General features: G+C 30.9%; 1 protein-coding gene across 8 annotated transcripts in view; it reads left to right on the top strand.

Annotated features, from left to right (window-relative positions):
• The window catches only part of Arms (Ankyrin repeat-rich membrane spanning), a 38,663-nt gene that overhangs the window by 6,956 nt on the left and 7,004 nt on the right, over positions 1 to 24,703 (top strand). For 2 of the 8 annotated variants that reach the window (XM_083083860.1, XM_083083862.1), the window contains 14 exons: positions 14,168 to 15,521; positions 19,320 to 19,457; positions 19,825 to 19,923; positions 19,997 to 20,095; positions 20,477 to 20,674; positions 20,755 to 20,853; positions 21,162 to 21,458; positions 21,826 to 22,201; positions 22,417 to 22,581; positions 22,873 to 23,080; positions 23,161 to 23,583; positions 23,652 to 23,874; positions 23,948 to 24,127; positions 24,215 to 24,674. In XM_083083860.1, the coding sequence (XP_082939986.1) occupies positions 14,168 to 15,521; positions 19,320 to 19,457; positions 19,825 to 19,923; positions 19,997 to 20,095; positions 20,477 to 20,674; positions 20,755 to 20,853; positions 21,162 to 21,458; positions 21,826 to 22,201; positions 22,417 to 22,581; positions 22,873 to 23,080; positions 23,161 to 23,583; positions 23,652 to 23,874; positions 23,948 to 24,127; positions 24,215 to 24,674 (4,319 nt within the window). Of the gene's footprint in view, positions 1 to 877; positions 1,668 to 5,923; positions 7,450 to 12,972; positions 13,365 to 14,167; positions 15,522 to 15,909; positions 16,117 to 16,309; positions 16,383 to 16,727; positions 17,133 to 19,319; positions 19,458 to 19,824; positions 19,924 to 19,996; positions 20,096 to 20,476; positions 20,675 to 20,754; positions 20,854 to 21,161; positions 21,459 to 21,825; positions 22,202 to 22,416; positions 22,582 to 22,872; positions 23,081 to 23,160; positions 23,584 to 23,651; positions 23,875 to 23,947; positions 24,128 to 24,214; positions 24,675 to 24,703 lie in introns of those variants that run through there. The other 6 variants (XM_083083867.1, XM_083083863.1, XM_083083868.1 and 3 more) reach the window with 5 other exon arrangements.

The following is a 24,703-nucleotide window of genomic DNA, read 5'->3' as shown; positions in this document are numbered from 1 at the left end:
CAACGAAAGAACGCAAATTTTTATAGTGCGTGGATCAGTTGATTTATCAATCCTCTCACATGATCGTTTGTGCTTTTTATCCCGGATAATTCTGCTTCAAGATTATTACGGCAATTCTTAATTCATCAGTATCGTTGTGCGAGTTATCGAAATCATATATACGGTATCGATCATTCGAATAATAATTGATAATTTTTTTTCATACCTAAAATGCGAAGATTTCGACTATACATATATAATATCAGAAGTAATTATTATCATTAAAAGTGATTATTGTGCGATGTAGAAAACGCTATCCATTATCATGACCATATGTATGGGTCATAAAAAGTAGTATTGTTTTTTATTACTCTATGGTAAGAATTGCTATCTTTACTACCACAGTAATCTCTGTAAGAATTCCTATCGATGATCTTTCGCAAATATGGCAGTATAACTTGCCTTGATTTTTTAACAACTCGATGTATCTGAAAATGAAAACATATGAAAAATGTACATAATTTAATATAATATAATTTTATTATATAATTTTTGTTATATAATATAATTATCATATAATTTTTCAAAAGACATATTGCTATTATTATTTTAAAAGCAGATGTGATATTAGTTTAAGAGCGGATTTAGGCTTATCATTCCATCAGTGAAATATTTATACATCGTTTATATATCATCATTTATATATATTTTATCTATATTTCATCCCAATATAATAGCGTAAATAATAAGAAATTGTTATTAAATTAAATTTATATTAATTTCATGAGAAAGAATAAAGTTTGATTAGCTAATAGTTAACTAAAAGAATAAGTGATACTATATTTAAATATAATTAATCATCTGTCAGTATTAATCATGATTGCAATCTGCTTTTTAGATGATGATTAGTTGATTGTCAACAAAAATCGGTATTTTTTATATCTCCGATCTTTTTAAATTTATGTCAGTTGCAATTTTATACGATTAAGATATTCGTGTGCGATTACGAATTATCAGGTAATTATAAATGTTAGCATACAACAAGACAGTATATCGCACATACCGCACTTTAAAGCATATCCCCGTAGCCTTGAGATTACCGAGAAGAGAGTCAAGGAAACGGATACAACAGACGATTAGTCTGCATTCGTTGTTACGAAGGAAACCACAATTTTGTGATTCAACTTGGCTCGACATGACATCGCTACATGATGCGAGCGTTGCTAAATTCCGCCTCAACGAATACGCAATTAATTTACAATTATGAGAGTTAACTAAGGTGAACGTCTGTAACGTGATGCAACATTATTATTAAAGTGCGGCCAACGTAAAACATTATAAAATTATATATCAAGAATAGCTCTTTTCGTTTCATCGAAAATACCAAAATTAAAGTTTATTTATAATACGTAAACAGTGCAAATTTAAATGGACTATATTCGTCGAGTCATTTTTGAGACGATTACAAGTGGTGAATGAATCTTCCGCTCGTTGGACGAGACTCGAATAATTTGTTGAAAAATTGTAAATTACAAAATATGTCACATCTGCAAACGAAGACCAAAGTGCTCTCTGACAAGACTTACAGGCACGTTACTGGGACGGCAGAATGTCGCAGAAATCAATTTTCCCTGTTGAAAGGACGGCCTCAAAACATCGTGCATCGTCTGGAACATCGGTTTCACGAGGTAACTTTGTGGGAAAATATTCTACGATCATTTGTTTCCCGATGTACTGTTACTAGATATATTTGTCACAAAATAAAAATTATATTCAAATTCGTTTGGATTTTTGAGGATACAATATTATAGAGATCTATTTTAAGGAGAAATCTGTTAAAAATTAAAATATATTACTGAAAAATAAAATTATTAAATATTAAAATTGTTAAATGTTACTGGGAATTTTTAAAGTATGTAGAATATTATAGCAACTTGTATGCAAAATAATACTTTTTTCGTTATACAGGAGAACATACACAAAATATGTACACAGAGAATTTTTCCACGAACGTGAATCTTATTAACAGACTTTCATAATAACGAAAGATTAAAAAAAAAAAAAAAAAAAAAAAAAATCAATCAATCTTTACTACGATTTCTTCTTTCTCTTATCGCGATTTTCACGCATTTATTAAAATTATTATTATGCACTGAAATAAATCATAGCATGTGATAAATACGTTGGCGACGACGAAATGGCTGCAAATATTATTTCACGCATTTTCTGACTGACCTATTTTCTAGTCTGGTACTGAATGGGTCAAAACTACGTCATTCATATTATCGTGCAAAGTCACGTAGAGTTCTTCCGTTTGGCAGTGTGTTTTCAACAAGGAGAACTCGACAATTCAAAACTCACTCGACTCGTAGTATATCTCATCGCGACTGACACCCCTGCATTACATTTCGCGCTTTTGTTATAAATCAAAGAATAATGTGATAAAAATTTCTTCTGCTGCGCGCATATTTAAATTTCTCGTCAAAATTAGTTTCTTGTTGTAATTTTAGCCTGATTACTACAGAAGAATATATTCATAGTTTTTGTGAATCATAGAAAATTAATTTTAACCATAGACACTTAATTTTAACATTTTTTAGGATTTAAATGCTATATAAACGTATCATTCATATTTTCAAAGTATATCATTATTTTTGGTGACTATTAATTAGACTATTAATTAGGTCATATACTATTAATTAGTTATTTGAAAGAAAGTATTGCAAATGATGTAAAAAAATAATTAGTCATTTTTTAATGAAATATTCGATATTATCCTATATAATTATATCATTTCCAGATAATAGTGATCTACAGTCCATTCTCTACATTAAATTCAAAAGAATGAAATTCATATAATTTATGGTAGAAACTATTAATTGTGCAAATTGCGCAAATTTTGTATCAACAAAATCCGCTCTACATGATTAATGCATTTTTACATTATTTTAACTGATTTATGAAAAACCGCTTATTTCATTGTAAAATTTGCGATGTTCAAAATGCTTATTCTCTCGTAAAATTATTAAAAATTAAAATTATTATTCAATCTCATATTAAATTTCATAAATTCAAATCTCTCACACGAATAAAAAAAAACACACACTCTCTCTCTCTCTCTCTCTTTTTCGCAACAAGATACGTATTCTTTATATTTTTATTTTTTAATTTAATCCATCTGCGAATTTTTTTGTTTTATATTGTATTAAATTTAATTAAAAGTTTATTTCTTTATTTTTCTAAACAATCAGAAAATCATTTCTTCAAAAATCTTAGAAATTACATGGTTTTTCTCTTTTTATCTCTATGTCAAATATATACAATCTCTTTTTATCTCTATGTCAAGTATATACAAGTTGAGATGCATAATGTTATTTTTTCATTATAATAGATAATGAATTGTGAATTGAATATTTTATATACGATTATTTTATATACGAAGAGAAAAGATGTATGTGAAATATGTAGATTTAACACGTTAAATACGAATATAATAAGATCAGAATATAATTGCACTTTTTAAATTATATTCGACATTAAGAATACAAAAGACGTGATAAAAATGCAAATATAACAGTATCAGTATATTATTTTACTTGATAATTTTATGACGCTAATTACAAGCATAGAACAAACACAAGTATAATTTATTACTTATATAATAAGTTTATCACGCAAATGAAAACAATGCTGCACATCGTTGTATTGTTCTCATGCATTCATCAGTTGCATCCGCATAGTGCATCAGTCTTCTCGCGATTATGCAGCCGCAAGTTTATTTTCAGTTATCCCCAAGGTTTTTGTGCCAACGCGTGCACGCCACAAATTTTGGGTGTGACGCTGATTAATGTGTCTCCGTTCTTTTCGAAGATACCGATGGCCTTGCCAAATCTCTCATTATCATCATCTATTGACGTTAGACAAAATAGGCCGTGGCTATGTTTGCACATGATTCAGGATATCCGGTTCAGATGATTGCGCGAACGGCTACTCTAATTAAAATTATTTTCAACTAATCGAAACGACTCATCACATAGATTGTCTAAAAATATTCCGTCTTACTTTTAGTACTACTGTTGCTAATTATTATTCTGATTAGTGCTAAAATAAATGAGACTGCAATGCAACTTTGTCTCTTAAGTAGCGATTAATTTTCTTGTTGACTATTAGATATAAGGTATTTTGACTATTTATATATAATACTGATAGAAATTAATAATTTTTTATTATTCTAAGAGAATGAGATGCACTTTTTTAAACCGAATAATATTTTCGTTTTTTACAATAATCACTTCTTTTCTATCTCTATTTCAAATAGTCAAATTTTTTCTATAATTTTTAGACGAAATTAATATTTTGGGACATTCAATTTAAATTCCTCTTTATACATCTTTTTGATTTTATTTTCATAAATTTTTATTATAAAGTCAAATATTTTATTAAAAAGAATTGATAAGAGACATAATTCTAATCAAATATTAATGGTCATCAATCTAGCGTATTATACTATTGTGTAATTAAACCAGCATTTTTTGAATATTTATGTGTTAAATCATGATAGGCATTAGTTATTCACAATTGCTGTCAAAAATGTACGTGAATTGAATATTAAAAAGAAACTAATATGCAAAAGATATCGATCTACGTTATAGTTATCGAGAATACGGCGGACAATCAATCCGAGCTCGGTGAAACGCATACTCCCTCCGTCTTTTTGCCAACCGTAGGTTGGCAGCAGTCGGGAGTGATAAGTTATGGAAGGCTGAATAGCGAGATATCTTGTTTCACGATTTTGCACATCCGTCAATCTCGAGGGGTAAACCGCTGATCAAAATTATGTACACTAATGCCTACTAATGCCCAATTCCTGGGCATTACTGCTAAATTTTTAAAATTTAATAATTTAAATTTTAATAAATTTAAAATTATTATTTGGAAGAAAAGACTTAATAATACTTTAATAACGTCCATAATACGCATTAATACTTCAATAAAACCTAATAATGCCCAAGTAATGCCCAAGCAATGCCTCAAATCTGTACACCGCAATGCCCTCAGCGGTTTACCCCTCGGTCAATCTTTGACGGGATGCTCAAAAAATTTTATAAGAAACGATATAAAAAGCATATCTCACAGTTGATCGATTAGGAAGTTTCATTCATGTCACAACAAGACAATAAATCTGTCATTCAAATCGCGAGCGAAACTAATTGTGGAATTTCACTAATAGTGCCATGAATCATGATGCATATTCATGGTAGCCATTGATACATTGCCAGAGATATCTTTAGCAGTATCTTCATCAATGTTAAAAGATAGGAAATATGAATACGTAATATGCATTTTGTTATCTTGACGAATCATGATAATTCAAAAACGCGTATCATTATTAATAATATGCAATTAAGAATTCGTTAAAGAAATGAGAATTATGATATAAAAATTCATTAATCATCATATATTATTTTGTTCACATATATGTAAATATACGTATCTATAACTTTATTTCTATATCTTTATTTTTTTTATTACTGCATTCAAGATATGCAGATACGTTTCATTTAATTTTAGCAAAAGGAAAATATTATAAATTTATAGAAATTAATTTATTATATGAGAATGTTCCAATATTTTATTTAAATTTTATTAAAAAATATATTAAATAATTTATTATTGTATTTTTGAAAGAAAAAAATTGGAAATATCTTTTGTTTTCTAAAAATTTTGTATATTAATATATTTATATATAAAATATTAAAAATTATACAAATATTTAAAAAATTATATATATATATATATATATATATATATTATATAATATATAATATATTTATTATATAATGTGTGATATTTAAGAGATTGTTCAAATTGTACTTTTCCTATTTTTAAGATTCTATTGATATTATATATAAATTTATATCTTAATTCTCTCCTTCTACAGCCGCCATCTATTTCAAGATAGGATATCTTGAAAATGACCACATCTTATCAAACATGTCGTAGCCATGACGCATTGATAACTAGTTATACAAATGTTCGCTTTAACTCTCGTATCTTGTCGACAGTGGTTCATCACTTAGAATATCGTCCTTTCATTCCTTTCACGGACGTTGATTTACGAGAGGACACGTGAAAATCATCGCCGTAATCCCAATCAACAGAGATTTTTCTCAATCGCTATTTATTTACTTTTAAATCGCTTATTTATATCCGCATGTGCAAGTGTCATAATGTTATTTGTACGCGATAATTAATGATTCATCACATCGCAAACGTCGTATCGAAAGATCACAGTTTTCTGCGTAAGAAAGACGGGAAAGTCTCCAGAGTTTATCCCTCGTGACCCTTAGCAGCATTCTTCAGAGATAGAATACAGCCTGAAACGGGAACAAATATGAGTTCTTCTTTGTTATCTGCGAAACGAACATTTCGAGGCTTTTCAGGGAGTCTCTCCACGAATTTTTCCAACGACAGAAAGCATGCACCGTAGATCAAGTTTATCTTTCCGACCAAGTTATACATCATGATGCAGGAGTGTGTTGGGAAGTGTGATAAGGCATACGACAAAGATGTGCAGTTCTTGAAAACAAAGCAATTTATTCAACACATTTTCCTATATGTACGTTATTTTATGCGTTTTTTGTGTGACTAAACGGACTCGTGGTTGCAAGATAATAGTTCATCCTAAAAAAAATAATAAGTTGTCAGGAAGGAATTATTTGGATTGTGATGTATTCGGTGCCGTTCGTGCAGTTTTTATTTTATAATGAGTATGCCTAATAACATGGTCAGCGAATTGTAGTGTGACAACTATTCGGAGCCATGTGTCCTGGAAATTTACCATACAATATAAGCATGAATAATCGTGGACGACACGTGTTATACAACCTTGGACACTCTGCCCATACCTAATTTCAATCGCTCCCATTCGACGAATGCATGACACGTCGGCGAAACATGATCGTAACAACGAACCAAGTAACCAACTCATATGACAAAACGTGCGATATTTCCCTGGATAAACCGATCATTTTACATTCAACATGCATGTCCGATCGGACTCAAAACGAACTGTTTGCACACCATGTATATCTACGACCAGAAACATTAAAGTCATGTATATAATGTAATATTTTTCCCCCCTCACCTTTAATTGCTCTCTTTATACTTTATATCTTACGCCAATATACAAGATATGATTGAGAAAGAACATGGATAAATGCGCACGTATTTAAACTGATTTAAGGCTGATTATCTTAATTATGCATAATCGCGACTAATTGGAGCATGAGTGAATCCCATACCGATTTTTGTCCCATGGAATATAAAAAGGAGACAACGAGTCTTTTGAACAATCGACGAAATGCATCTTTCTCGTCTTTGTCGTCGCAAATATCTAACAAAACTTACGGATCGCTTTCCTCGACATGTCAACAAGCTATTCAATCATTTTGGAACAGGAGCATACAGGTAGATAATATAGCTTTTAATATATATGATGAATTCTTATCAGAACAATTTTTATTATATATATATATATATATATTCTTTCGTATAAACTATGGAATAATATAAAAAGTATATAATATAATCAGAAAAAATAAAAAGTATAAAATTTTTATACGATATATAAGATTTGTATAAAATTTTATCACGATATATTTTTAGATATATCTCTAGATTTTTCAGCGCAAAGGACCCCGCGGAATCCTTATGGAAAATGGCTTTCGGTCAAATGTTTCGAAACTTTGCAAAAAGATAGTTCTCAACATGTAGATTAAAAGTGTCTATGGGCATGAAGCTCTAAAAATTCGAGATTTTCGGCTACAGCCATCCAAAGTGGTAGATTTTTGAATTTCTGCAGCATATTCCGAAGTTCGGCAACGGTAGCTTATCTTAGTTGGGTGAGGTTTTACAAAAAAGTAGTAAATACAAAAGTTTTGTAGAAACAAAAAAATCAAAAAAAGCAAAAAAAAAGTAACTCTGCCATTGACAGTTCCAAGCCTGTATTTAAAAAGAGGAGGATAAAATAATAAATACATGTATATATTTTCAATCTGTCACACACATATACACACACACACACACACACACACAATTAAGGCAGTCTACTTAGCACAAAAAATCATAAATCAGATAGTCTTGATAATTCTCATGCTTCCTACATACCTATGTTTCTTAAACTTTGAGGACTTATAACTTTCACTTTCCCCAACGTAAAAAGCTTTTCATAGGGTGTTTTGGAAAGCTCTCGACCGCAACTATACAAATATGCAATCAAAAAAATGCGAAGCTCTGGCCCAAAAATCAACCTTATTGGTTCAAACTCCTTCAAAAATCTACCACTTTGGATGGCTGTAGCTGAAAATCTCGAATTTTTAGAGCTTCATGCCCATGGACACTTTTAATCTACATGTTGAGAACTATCTTTTTGCAAAGTTTCGAAACATTTGACCGAAAGCCATTTTCCATAAGGATTCCGCGGGGTCCTTTAAATTGAAGAGCAATTGTATTATTTAACGCATTGCTTTTATCAAAAATTAAAGGAATTTTTCGCGAGTAAACTATATGAGCTATAAAAAGTATAAAAAATATTAGATTCTTTTTATCACGCTATTATTTATTTCAAAAGCATACAATTAATATACATATATGTATTTCCATTATTGTAAATCGATCCAAATCATATATAATTTGATATAATCAATTTTTATATATTTTCAAGTATCATAAAAGTATTCTTTAATATTTCTTTAAATTTTTATACAATATTTAATAGTATATTATTTATAATATATATTCAATAGTAAATTCGATAGTACTATTTAAAACTTCTTTTTATTTGATCTTCGTAATAAAATTTTGCGAATGTTTTGTATCCAACGTGTAAAACAAAGCTAAATTAATTTACTGAATAATTCAGTTTTCTATAATTAATTCATTTACTAATTAATTTACTTTCTCAATTAATTCACTTTCTCGATTGTGCAGTCTCCGAAAACACTCAAAGTCTTATGAATGAAATTACTCCCGTCCTCTCTTTCAATCTTTATTACGACCAAGAAATGTGCCAAGATTTGGTTGAAATACTTCTCAAGATAAATGACACGAGTATTAATGATCTCAAGAGATGTTTCTTGTGCAAACTGATAATGATTCGTGACAGACATAGTCTCTTACAATCAGTAAATTGCGTTGCAAAATTTCAATATATAAAATTTTTGAAGTAAATATCATGCATAAATGATCAGTGGAATACGCGACGCATATCTCGCGAATAGTAATTACTATACTATTTTCGTCAGTACTTATTTTGTCGATGTTTACAGCATTAGTTGGCTTAGAATAAACGGCATTAGATATTTTAGTTCACGATGTCGCACTTGACGTAAATTGTATAAGGGATGATGAAATTTTGAATCAAAATTATATGCGATAATAAATGCTTCCGTCCAATAGAATAAAATTCCTTTTTGACGTAAAAAAAACTTTTTAAAATTTAATCTAAAATATATTTTACAGAGACTTAAAATTGCATTTTTTTAAAGTAATTCTTTATAAACATTTCATATGTAATAATACATATATAATTTTACACTAAGATGTGTGTGACTTTTATTTATTGAAATAAATTATATTGCCTTAAATTGATGATTATTTATCGAAAAAAATATTGTCATAATTTGAACATCTTCAGTCTAATCTTAATTATTTTAGTTATTAGTATAATTAATTGAATACGATTCTAGAAAAATAATCTTGAAAATTGATACCCTTATATAAAATGCAAATAAATTACGTGCAATTAATTAAAAATATGATAAAATACGCAATATCTGTTTTACTTGATAATCAAATGGTGTAATTGTTCATAATCTGTTTACGATAATGAATTTGATCTCATGCCAAATCGAGGACAATTGATTATGTGACGTCATATAAAATCCTCTGAATTATTTATTCGACTAATTCTGAGGAATTTGAACTTTTTTATTTATTACAATTTATATTTATTAAAATCTAATATAAAAATGTAAAAGAAAAGAATATTATACGTATTCTTTATGACAAAATTTCCGCAATTGAGACAATTTATTTGTACAAATTTATTATGTATAATTAACGTTATTTGTACAAATTTATAATATATGATTGGATTAAATTATATAACGTGTTAAAAACAGAACATTATATACTTATATATATGCTTTGTGTCACATAATTATAAATGCTTCATCGGTTTTCGATATACGTTTAGTTGTCGATATATTTATCTTTCACATGTGATATGCAACGATGTCTCAATGATAGGGACAGGAATCTTATTAATGTCACATGAATGGATATAGTAACTTAAAACATATATAAAAATTCCGGATTATCGATTATTAAGACTAATAATATCAATTTGCATCTGCACAATAGATTGCAATAAATTTATAACATTACGGAGATGTGATAATTAATAAAAATATATCAAACATTTTTATATATTTCAAAGAGAAATTATAAAAGAAAATAATAAGATTCTCTTTTGAAAATTTTAATTCATCTTTAATACACATTAATTTCTGTTGTATTGACGCATCTGCAAGCAATAATCACAATAAATTTCACGATTCGATTTGTCCCGTCTATTTCATCAATTATTGCTACCAGATTTACGATCGTTCTTCGTTTCTATCATATATTCATCGATTGCTACCATATTATTATACACGTGACGATGCGTCGCTTTCTCAGTTGACGTCTCAATACTCGAACGTTGCGCTTTTGCAATTTAATTAACCGACTATTTAAATTCAAAACTTATGACACAGAATAATAATTCGAAATGCAATAGTTATTATATTTCCAAATAGTTATTATGTTTCCAATATAATTAAACAGTCTACTTAATTTTTTAAAAGCTTGAAAAAATTATTATTAAGAGGATTTTTGTGTTAAAATTAGAATTATAGAATTAAATTTTTCGATTCTTTTTAAAAAAGTGATTTAGAAAATTACTCTTAAATTTCTTAAATGTTTATGAAATAAATTTTTATGACAATATTTTTCGATAACGAATTTTTCCTCGATTCTTGTGTGTGAACTTGTTTTCTAGAATACTGTTCCATATCATCATCATTCGCAAATATAATTCACCAATTCGACCGCATTAGCAAAGTTATTTTTCTGTCGTTTACCTGTTTAATCAGGTGAAGGAATTTTAAAACGTAATTTATCGTATTTAGAGAAGATGTAATTTATTGTTAGAAAATTTCATTAGAAAATTTTCACAAGAAACAATAGAATGTAAGTAGCTCATTGTTCTTTGCCGTTCAGCGATGATGACAGTGTCTTGCCGAACGGCGTCGTATCGTTTCGTTTTATGAAGCCTAGTAAAAGTTCCACGTACACACATTGATTAGTTTACCGAGAGTTTAATTGGTCGAGATTAGCGCGAGAACTAACCGCGGCGAATGCCGTTAAAGGCGACATCCACGTTTAAAGTAAAGCAATATTCTGTAATCAATTTGCTTTCCATCTTTTTTTTTCTCTTATCATTATGATGTAATATATACAATATTTATTATTAGAGTACAAAAGAAAAGCATAATTAAGGATACATATATCAAAATACATATATAATTGGATAATTGCAATAATATATGACAATATATGTAAAAATATGTTATACAATAATTTGAAAAATCTATAAATATATAGTATTTATATCAAATCATTGAAATACTAAAAGTCTAAAAAAATAAAATAAATAAATAAAATTTTGTTTATGATTAGAAATATATTATTTCAAGAGGAAGAGAAAGAAAAAGAGTACGCTCGCATTCTAAGTATTTGTGATACAACACAAAATTTCTTAATTTTATTCTTACATATCTTTGATTTATTATTGAAAACATCAATTATTTAAAAATATTTTTTTTTCAATTAACGTTTTAACGCTCTTATGAATTGATTGCCTAGTATTTCTCTAATAAGTGACGTATGATGCAGACTTTCTATATTTATCTAGAATCTATTTCGATTACACGTGTTGTATAATATAGTGAATGAATGCTTCATTAATTACAGAAATGCAACGTATCTGGTTATGCGTAGGAAACTGAGAATTTCGTGTAATCTAATCACGCACACGCACTCATTAATTAAAGATCGATTCGTGTTCTTAATCGAGCTCTTAATTGAGTCAGTAGATACGCTACTGCAAGCGAAGCTAAACAAAAATCACAATTTAAACGCGTCGCGAGTTTATCACGGTTTACAAATTGCTTAATCAAACTGTCGTCGCGCCACAACATATATAATCTTAGGATTAATCGCGGAAGATTACAAAGCGCTTACAATTATGTCTGCGCCGCGTAGTTATTGCAGATCAGTAACACATCATTGATATATATATATGTCGCTCTATATAAAATCTCTCTTTTTCTATCCGGTCCGCCCACCGGAACTCTGCCTTGAACAATTCTATACGCATTCCAAGTAATGACGTATTCCACGCATCACTTATTCTTCTGTATAGATTATATTTATGAACGGTATTGGAAAGAAAAACTTGTACTTTTTTTTCAATCTTTTGCATCATTGAATTAATGCAGGCGATTTATTTCAATTCGTAAGAAATTTTCCTTACTCGCATCGCTACTCTAATTAAAAAGAAATAATATTAGAAAGATAATATAATATATAAAAGCATAAATTGATTTGATTATTTCTCTTTTTAGATAAAATATTTTTGATAAATCTTTTAACAATGAGGTTTATTAAAAATATTTCATTTAAAAATAAAAATAATCGAATCAATTTATATGCTTTTAAATTTAATTATATTATCTTTCTTATATTAATCTAATTTTTTTTATATTTTATATAATATTAATTAAATTATATACAATTTAATTATATATAAAATTAAATTTTACATATATATAAATTCTATTTTTATAATAATAAAGGTTCTAAATATGTCGATATTGAACCGAAATCGGCAATATGTCACACGAAGAAAAATAATTTCCGAACAAGGAAACTCGTACGGCACTGTGATGATGCGCAGCACACGCCGTTACGCACGAAGCCCGCGGCAAATATGATTCAGGCTGTATATATGTACCCGAGCATTAAAGAGATCCCACCGCGATATATAAATGACGCGCGATGTATTCACATATTGTTCACGATTTGTCGGCGTCGTCGGTTTCTCGTGGCTCGCAGTTCTGGACCGACGGATACATTCTTTGCAATTGTACTCGAGAGAAAAGTCGCGCGAACAACAGGAAGTAGTGGCCCGATCAGCTGAGCCAGATCAGCTGGATCGCCAAACGAGGAATAACGACGCGAATATGGAAAAGATGCTTCGACTCACCACTCTATCGAGGGTCCGTTTCTCACGTATATATTTCGATAACTTAGAATTAATCTTACGGTCGATATCTTCAGGGAAAGTTAATTGCAGGGATTGAATGTAGTCAATTGAGATTGTTCTCGATTGACTACATTCTGTACTATTTATTTTATTATAACGACTGTACTATTTATTTTATTATAACGATTAATTTTTCCCGCAGTATTAAAAATTGAACGAAATTGTACTATTTTCAGTCTTCGATCTATAGTTAATCACCATTTATTTCTCGCTTATAGCGAACATAATTTAGTAAAAGATAAAAAATCATCGCATATTAAAATAATAAGCTTTCCTTTTGAAGAAATAATTTTAGATGTCTTAAAAAATTCCCGTGAAACATATACACTTAAACATTTATTATTTCTCAATGAATTAACATGATACACATTTTAAAATTATATAAGTTGCATTTTTTTAAATTTGACTATTCTAAATTGTTATGAAATATACATTTAATATCTTATAATCTAAACCAAATCATATTTCATTTTTTTATTACCACAAATTTAATATTAAAAAATAATTGATTATGCTGTATAAATATATAAACGCTTATCGACTTATTTATCTGCATTAAATTAACACATATTTTTTTAAATAGCAGGTTTTATTTTTTTAAAAAGATACTTGATTATTTTAGATCCATACGTCATCATATAATGATTTGTACTTAGACAATAAAAAGTGTAGTCAAATATTATTAAAAATTCAATGATCATACATATCTTTCACTCACAGCCAATGAAGGCAGTTTTCGATTTTCGTATTGAATAGAGAATCAGAAGAGAATGCCATGCGGAAAACTGAGAAAGATGAGCGTATTAAAATCGCGGCAGCTTTCTTCCGCACCAGTTTTGATGAAGAAGACAGCGAGAAGGAAGATGAAAAGAAAGCATCGCTAATAAAAGAATCGAAGAAAACATTTTCGCAGACATCTGACGACGGCTCGATAAGAACTAGCAAAAAATCCAGCATTGTAAAAGTTGAAATTTCCGCAAACTTAGCCGCATCTGAGCCTGAATTTTTGCCTTCTACATCGTGTGTGCAAAGTTGCGTTTTTAAACACTTACAGCCGTCTGAAAGTTTCGATCTTCGATCGAAAGCTTCGTCGACCTTGAATACTGCGGATGAATATGCGATTTTAGAGCATCATATTTTAAGAAAAGAATATAACAAGGATAGCGAAGCGATTTCAAAAATCGAAACGCAAAGACTGACAGTACCGATGGTGGATTCCGACAAAGTCTTCTCCGAGCACAAGGTTTTCATTGCGAAGAACTCGTCGGCAAGATTTGAACCTTCAATCGAGGAAGCACACATTCACACAAACTCAACTACTATAGACAAATCAAGAAATTCTCAATTAACACCAAATATTTTGGAAATTCCTCCAGAGATTTCAGAATTCAATGAATACTTTTGTTTTCCAAAATCATCAGAGCAGTCGACTAGTGAATACCCTCACTCAGATACCAAAAAAGTACACGCCATAAAGTCAGTGCCTTTAGTGACAACTACTGCGCAAGATAGTCTCGAGAGATCTAACAAGAACGATAGTCGCAGATCAACGTTACCGATGACAACCGCTGATTTAAGCCAGTCCGCCTTCCACGAGAAGAACACCACGATCATTCAACAATTTCCAACAATTTCCTTCGAGGACATCCTAGCCGGGACTAGCGTGAATCCTATCCAGAAGTTTAGCATCGCGAACGCGGCGATTTGTTCGAGTCTGGCTCCGAGCTTGCTCGGAGCTATTCCGGGCGTGCCGAACTCCCTCTTACCGAATGGAGATCACAGGGACGGTAATTTGCATCGAAGTGCTACTTTATCCAACTTGTCAACCGCTTCCACTACCATCAGCGACGATACTTCCATTGGTAAAACGCGTCGCGGATTGAAGTCATTCCTCCGCCTTCATATACCCGGTTTGCATCCCGACACGATACGATGGCACGACGAGGACTATCATCAGCACTTGCATCATCACTATCAGCACGATCATCATCATCACCATCATCATCATGTGTTCCCGCATATTCATGTACCTACCATCACCTTCACGGCGCCAGCCACCGATGGCACTGGCCGCAAGTTCAACTTCGCCATCCGAAGACACTCGCAAGGGGTTAGTGAACTTACGGAGAGCACGTCGTTTTTGTTGGCATCATCGTTTTTGCTAACCTGTTGAGAAGTCAGAGTCTGGCCAAATTTAAGCCAAATAAGCTCGATGTAAAATATCTTGTTTCTTAGATTGAAAAAGTGTGCTAACAATGAGTAATAGTATAACGTTATTAATAAATAAATAGCAAGAATGGATATTAATAATTTTAAGATTCATTTTAAATATGAGATAGTAACACACAAATTATATGAATTTACTTTCATTTTATAGCTCGATGCTTTATATAATTAATTGTTAAATTGATTAGTTAATTTATTAATGTTTGTAGGAATGGCTCAAAATAACTAGATTGTGTTAATATATTAAACAAAAGAATTAAAACTGTTAATTGTGATTTTATTGAATATAGTGAAGCCATTACAGCAATGGAAATCACATGTCACGTTGGCCAGACATTGACGTGAGTGTCTTTATAACACTATAGATTCAATTAATCCGTATATACATTCCGCTTAAAATAATTCACGCTTTAAATTGACATGTCTGATTAAGCTCGACACTATTCGAATAGAAAACTATTCGATGACAATATTCTCAGGTAAACATTATTGCAGATAAAAATAATTAATTTTAATTGCTGCAATTACAATGAAGATTGACGACAATAGCGTTGACGTAACTTGAGCTTTTATCTTATCGGAATTGCTTAAGCATTTATAGCCAGAGAATAAATTTCATCCATGAATAAGAGTCACTTAATGTCATGATCAATAATTTGCTAATTATTTCAGATATCAGCTGTCTGTTATTTTATCGCTACCGATTGGACGATTTCGTTTAGGAAATATTGAGATAAATTTATAAGTAAAAAAATTTTAATTTCTAGAAATATTGTAAAAAGTCTAAAAATATTCGAAATTTTGTGTGACTAGATATTTTAGGAACTCTTTAATTGTTTATAATTCTATCTCTTTATTATTACCTTAATTAAATGACGTTTCTCGTAATTCTATGATTGGCAGATAATTTGCTAAATTTTTTACGTATCGTAGATTAATTTGTAATTTCGTCGATTTAATTCGAAAAAAACATTTCCAGTTCCTACTATATATTTAGAAAATTCTGGAAACACTTACGAAGGCCAATTGGCACGTGCGTACATATATAATGGAATTTTGTTTGACTCGGTTCTATCATCGATCTTTACAGCTGATGCTCGCGCTATATCCGCCGACGTTTGCGAATTAAATACAGTGACGCTCTTCCTGATGCAAAGCACACATCAGTATCGTTCACTATGATATGTGTACAAGCCATACTACGTCAATGATTTCAATAAAGTGACAAAGTCGACCGCATGAAGTAGAGCTGATCTAATGCATTTCTAACCGTGTGTGATATATGTGTGTATGTATTTTGCACGCTGCAACATCGAATTTTTACTCAGTAGAGATTGGACCGTAGTAAACGAAGAATGGTGCCGTAATTCCCGAAAACATAAGGGATTCTTCAAAGCATCAAAAAGAGATTTTTCTTTGGAATAATCCAAAGATATACGAAGATTCATGCGAGAATACGTTTTAGAATCTTTACTTCACGTCACAAGAGAAAAGGGTACGCGGATTTATATATTTGTGTGTATCGCAAACTATCAGTTCTGTGTTCTTTAACTAGATATTTATTTATTTTTTAAATCTAACACATAAAGTATTAATAGAATAATGTATATATTAGTTTATACCGGACGACTAAATATATGTAATTAAATTAACTAATCATTGTAAATATTCTTAGATTAAATGTCACAATAGAATTTAGAATTTTAATATGTAGAATTTTAATGCTGTAGCAGAAAGAGGGATCAATAATTATTACTATTATCGTCTATTGTTGCAAGTGAGATAGAGGACGATTTACATGTCAAAGAGGGTATAATCTCGCCATAGCACTATCCCTATATACATCGTAAATGTCAAGACGTGCATTAGGTTCTAGACTATCGATAATTCACTTTAAGGCGAAATGTCATTAATTGCTTTCACAACATCTTCTAATAGAAGTATATGCGATATTTGTTATAAAATTATATCTCTTCTAACTGCGCTATTCGATGCTTAATAATGTATTTTGATTGTATGATATTAACGTCTAGATATGTTCTAGATTGCCTGGTAAATACGACGGTAAAACAAAGTTCAATCTTAGAGAAGCATTATAATAGAGTTGATTATAAAATCAAATTTTACCGCATAAATGCTATCTTAACGCGTAAATTATTTAAGTCACTAACATACTTATAGAATGGCATACAAAAAAATTATGTAATTGCTAAAAAAATAATAAAAATATACATTAGAAATAAATATAGAAAAAGCATGAAAATAATTACTAATAAAAAGTAGCAAATAATAAAATATATTTATTTACACATTGCATATACACAGTAAAAATATTAAAAAATTGAACTGATAGCCTTTACTTGGTTTTTCATCTGTAGTCTACAATTAACACTATAACTCTTCGCCGTACACGTGATTGTCGTACACGCCTTATCGTCTACGTATTCAGTATTATTGACCCAGATTCCATTCTGAAATGTCGAGAAGTGCAAGCAGCGTTCCATTTTTATTCTCGACAGAGAAGCACGGACGCTCAAAAGTTGCAACTAAATAAAAAGAATTATGGTCAATGTTCTTTACAATATGCCATATTTTCATGCTACTATATATAATGCAATATTATTATTATTATTACAAAAGTCTAATATTTTTCGACAAAAGAGAAGAAGCTCAGTTGTGTGATGGTTTGATTTCTGTTTTATTTGAAATCTAATCGAAAAAATATTTTATTTTATTTTAGAATTGAGAACCTGAATACTTTAAAGGCACAAGTTTTAATTAGAAAGTGTGCAATATAAGATCTGTAATGACTCAAACTTCAATGATCTTAGGAGGCGGATTTCTTGGTTTATTTACAGTTCACCGCTTGAGATTAACTAATGTCACAATGTGTAAGATTGCCCTATAACGGGAATTGATGCTTGCTTGGCTACTCATATATCTTGATATCTCGAAAGCTCCATAATTTATAGTTGTACATTTACGTCGAATATTTGATAATACATTATGTGGATTACAGTAATTCTGCATTTGTAATTGAGACATTTTGATTAATTAATGCGAAGAAGAGAGATTTAATAAATAAATTTAAAAAAATTAAAATTTCTTTGAATATTATTATTAAACATTAGCTATTTTATATATTCATTGTCAGCATATATTTTTAGTAATATTATTACATTATAATAATATTAAATGTCTAATTTAAAAGAGTCTCAGCATTGTAAAGAGGAATAATTGAATAAAAATTCCAGATTAAAAGATTAATTATAAATACACATCGAAAAGATAACAAGTTTTTATAAAAATTATTTTACTTACTTTAATTAGATATTTAGATTATCAATGCAGATTATCATATTTCGAAAATAATGAAGAGATATAGAAAAAGAATAAATAACTTATCATATATAAAACTTTTAGGCTACAATATGACTGTAAAAGATTACATCTAAATAACAATGCTTGTGCAATATTGTTTGCTTTGAGTTTTAAAATGGAATAATGCAATTTGTTATTTGCATATGTGACTTTTGCGAGTAGTAATTAAATTTATCTAATCTTATCCATGAAAGTTTTGTTTCAATAACAACGATAAAGTTTTGTCTTTTAATAACAACGATAAGAATCAAAGATGCGGCTAATTAAAATCTAACAATGAATTCTTTTGGTATTTTCACAGACATTGCATCGGACTGACTCGCTATCGATGGTATCGCTTTGTTACCGATCACTTACGAGCTACATTGAAGATGATAATCTCGCCGGACTGCAGAGTTTTCTCGAGAACAAACGAGTGCAGATCGACGACAGAGATGAGGTAATTGTAGATTGTTTTAAAAAAAAGATTCTCGAGAAAAATCGGGAACATAATTTCATTCTTCTTTTTTACCAGAAATTCCAAAATAATCAAATTATATGAAATATACATAAATCTATAAAAGATCTATATAAAATGTATGTTGAAAATCTTTTTATCACATAAAAATTATAAGGAAAGAATAATATAAACGATATATGTATATTTATATTTGATAACTCCTTTTTGATACATCAAATCGCGAATATGAAAAAATAACAATCATACGAAAAAAAATTTTTTTCATATTTATCATATTATTCATATTTATCATATTTTCTTTCTCGTGAATCTTTGAATTTTTTGACAAATTATTTTTTTATTACAGAATAGTAGTACTGCCCTCATCTTTGCAGCAACTAAAGGGAAACTACACTTCGTTCGAGAACTCATCAATCATGGAGCGGACGTCAATGTTCAAGACGCGGTTCGTAGAAACTTAAATTCACTCAGAATAGATTAAAATTCTAATATACAAATTTTTTACATTATTCTTCCAGGATGATTGGTCGGCATTACTATGCGCGGCGAAGGAAGGCCACACTGAGGTCTGCCTCGAGTTGTTGGAGCACGGCGCCGATCTGGAACATCGAGACATGGTCAGAGGAAATTGTATATCTTGTTGGCCTGGCCTAGTGCCATTAATGTAGATTTATAATTGAAAACCCGACAAGAACTAGTTCTATTTTACATCAAACAAATTAAAACCAAGTCTCTCTCTTTATTTTATGATTAAAAAGATTATATTTTTATCTATATTTATTTATATTAAAATTTTTATATAACATCATACGTAATTCTAACGTGATTATGTATATATTCTTTTCCGACTCTTAGAAATTAATTTGCATTTTTCTTCAATAAAAGAAAAGTATGTAAAATTTAATGGAATAATAATCATAGAAATATTTTTACATAATAAGTGATATTTGTACATATAAATGAGAATATTTGAAGGATCAAGGTCTATCTTATTATAGGGTGGCTGGACGGCGCTTATGTGGGCGACGTACAAGAACAGGTCGGCGACGGTGACAATGCTACTAGCGCGCGGAGCTGACGTCAACGCTCATGGAAATTATCATATTCCCGCATTATTATGGGCCGCTGGCAGGGGTTATTCCGATATAATAAGAGATCTCATTGCTCATGGGGCGAAGGTCAATGTCGGCGACAAGGTAATCGTTGGCAAGCGTATCGCAAATCGATGGCCATCGAGTTTACTTTCAAGATATGACCTGTCTTTATTGTTTTTTAGTATGGCACCACGGCACTTATATGGGCTTCGCGCAAAGGAAATGTAGAAATAGTTGATATGCTTCTCAAGTCTGGGGCCAATGTCGATACAGCAGGCATGGTAAGAAATAAAAAAAATACTACAATTTTGAAACAATGAACAATTGATTTTAAATTTTGACGCTAACACACACACACACACACACACACACACACACACACACACATATATATATATATATATATATATATATATGACAATCTTCTTATCTCATAGATTTCTTTCTTATTTATATAGATCAGGACATTTATCAGGATAAAATCTTATACCATAATAAGATTATGAGATATAATATACATTTCAAAAAGTTCTCCGCTTTTAATATTTTTCTGATTGATATATGTTTTTTTAAATAATTTTATTCGTAGTACTCGTGGACCGCCCTGCTTGTAGCAACCCTCGGAAACCATGTGGAGGTAGTATTGCTACTATTGGAGCATAAACCCAATGTGAACGCTCTAGACAAGGACGGTTGCACTGCCCTAGCGATAGCTTGCCGCGAAGGTCACCACGAAATAGCTAGCGCTCTTCTAAATGCCGGCGCTTATGTTAATATTCAAGATCGAGTCGGTGATACGAATTTAATTCATGCCGTTAAGGGTGGTCATCGAAGTGTGGTGGAATCGTTGTTGAAGAAATACGCGGACGTCGATATTGCCGGGAAGGTAAGACTTCACTCTTCTTTTTAATCCGCGTATCTCCCTCGAAGATCGATTTTAAGAAGAAGACATTATATTTTTCCATACACACATCGAGTATTGCGATTCCCAATTATTTCTTATTCTTATACATAATAAAAGCGGATCATTACTCACATCGAACGGAAAATGCAAAGCTTTATAAAATAATCGATATCAAGAATCTCAGTACAATGGACGCTTTAATAAGATAATAACAATCTTACACACAAATTCAGTTTCATGGTACCCGTAAGCCACTTCGAGTTAGGTTCGCACGTGATTTTCCCGTGGTTAGCTAAAAAAGAAGTTTGGTTTAAAATCTAACTAACTATCCCGTCCGTATATATTTTAGGATAAAAAAACCGCAACTTACATAGCAGTAGAGAAAGGCAATGTACCGATACTCAAATTATTACTAAATGCTAACCCAGACCTGGAGATTGCTACGAAAGACGGCGACACACCTTTATTAAGGGCGGTGAGGTCGCGTAACGCCGAAATCGTGCAATTGCTTTTAGACAAAAAAGCCAAGGTCTCGGCTGCGGACAAGAAGGGCGACACTGTACTACATGTGGCGATGCGAGCACGATCGAAAGCGATCGTCGAAATACTACTGAGGAATCCAAAGAATAGCCAATTATTGTACCGTCCGAATAGACAAGGCGAGACACCTTACAACATCGACGTCAATCATCCCAAGACGATTCTTGGACAGATATTTGGCGCTCGTAAGTTTTAAATCAGATCGCATGCCATTATTTCTCCATTGATACATGAAGGAGACATGTTTAATTTTCTGACATTACTTATAAAATAATTTATAATAATATATTATAGGATAATATTTATAATGTTATTTATAAAATAATTTATAATAATATATAGTATATAATAATTTATAATAATAATTTATAATAATATAATTTATAATAATATATTATAGGACGTTTAAATACTAACGAGGATAATGAGAATATGCTTGGTTACGACTTGTATAGCAGCGCACTGGCAGATATTCTCAGTGAACCATCACTTTCTACACCGATGACTGTCGGCCTTTATGCAAAATGGGGTTCTGGAAAGTCATTCCTATTAAACAAACTGAAAGGTATCGTAAAATAAAGTTCTATCTCAGAAGTGTTCGTTCTAAAACTAATAAATAATGTAAATTTGGAGTAAATTTTCTTTTACAAAAATGTTTAAAAATTGTAACTTAATCTAAAATAAAATATTAATTTAATAAAAGGCCGTCATCTCTATTTTTTAACATTATATATTCTGTGTAGCAAATAAAAATTAAATTTCTATGTTTGAATATTAGAATACATGACTATAGTTTACATATTCAATTTATGTGAGAAACTTTTACAAAATTAACAATAACGATTATTCTTTACAGAGGAAATGAAAAACTTTGCACGACAATGGATAGATCCAGTATTCCAATTTTCTTTCTTGCTCTTTCTAGTAGTAGCCCATATATCTTTAGTAGTGGGTCTTATCATAGGTCTCACATTACAATCATGGATCATCGGTTTATCGTGCGGGATAAGTTTATTAGTTATCGTTTATATATTTCTGCTACTTGTTTGGCAAGCTTGTAAGAGGTAAGATTTATGCGGAAAAAACAGCAAAAGATATAATTTTTCATTTGATATCCTCATCAGAAATGACATTTTAATTACAGGTACGATTGGTATTGGCCATATAATCTAACAGTGGCACTCACCATAAAACTGAACGCGCTAAAACTACTATTACAAATCATCTTTTGTCATCCACCAGCCGGTCAGAGTAACGATAGCATAGCCGTGCAACCGATCAAATTTTATTTCACTGATCAAACTCGCGTAGGAACAACTGCCGCCGGCGAGAACGCAATAGTCCAAATGATCGGTTCGCTTTACGACTCAATTGAGAACGATTTCGGTTCGTTGTCAACCAGGCTATACAGAGCGTTTCGGCCGAAACCGGATAAGTCGACGACCAAGTGGAAATGGAGGCATCTATGTTGCTTGCCATGTATAATCATATTCGAATTTTGTTTTTGCAGCCTGCTCGTCGGTCTTTCCGTGCTCACGGTATATTTATTAGACATATCGAACGACGAGTGAGTAATCATGCATTCAATGTTTTAAATGAGTATATACACAATCTTACGTGTTAAATCGCATTTAGGTCCAGGATAGATCGAGTCACTGCTCATATCATCATGATCACGATCGGCTTGATTTTGGCCATCAGTATAATAGCGAATCTCTATACATGGAGCAGAATGTTAAAAGCATTAGTTTTCTCACAGAGGAGACATCTTCAACGTAGCATCTCAAAACTAGAGACTCTAAAAAGCGAAGGATTTATTCAAACATTGAGAAGTGAAGTCAATTTAATGACGGAAATGGTAAATTACCCGTCTGTTGATGATAATTAGAATAATCTTAGCAGTGTAATCTTTAATTATAATCTTTAAATAGATCAAGTGCTTGGATAGTTTCATGGCTCAACAAAGTAGACTAGTCATAATAGTGGATGGTCTGGACAGTTGTGAGCAAGATAAAGTTTTACTAGTTTTGGACGCTATACAAGCCTTATTTAGCGATAACGGATATCCCTTTGTTGTAATCTTAGCGATTGACCCACATATTATAGCTAAGGTAAGCAGCTAGGAAATTATGTTATCTTTAAGACTTCGATAATAATAAAAATGATTCGATAATAATAAAAATTATTCTTCGATATAGGCAGTAGAGGTAAATAGTAGAAGATTATTCTCGGAATCGAATATTGGTGGTCACGATTATTTGCGAAATATGGTGCATTTACCGTTTTATTTGCAAAACAGCGGCTTACGTAAGGTCAAGGTCGCGCAACAGACTGCTCAATACTGCAAAAAGACGGCGTGGTCGGAGGCTGAGGAAAGCGTCAATTATACCGCGACTAGCACTATGCATCACTCGGTATCCAATAGGAGACTTAGTTCGGAATCAGCGGTAATGAATAGCAACGAAAAATTGAAACCTCAGACCAGGAAAGGCAGCAGAAAATTACGATTGAGTGAATCGATTGCTAGTAGTATCGGCAGTAATCTAAATCGGCTAGGCGGTGCACAGGATCTTAATAAAATGCTGCTCACTGACGATTACTTCAGCGACGTGAATCCACGTAGTATGAGGAGATTGATGAATGTCGTTTATGTTACTGGTAATATTGCATTGAGTTGCGCAACATCT

This window comes from Camponotus vicinus, unplaced genomic scaffold, assembly GCF_025532165.1.
Source record: "Camponotus vicinus isolate PSW18456_S1 unplaced genomic scaffold, iyCamVici1.0 SCAF_12, whole genome shotgun sequence".
Lineage (NCBI taxonomy): Eukaryota > Metazoa > Arthropoda > Insecta > Hymenoptera > Formicidae > Camponotus > Camponotus vicinus.
Note: the sequence above shows the minus strand (reverse complement) of the source record. Positions and strands in the feature narration are given on the sequence as shown.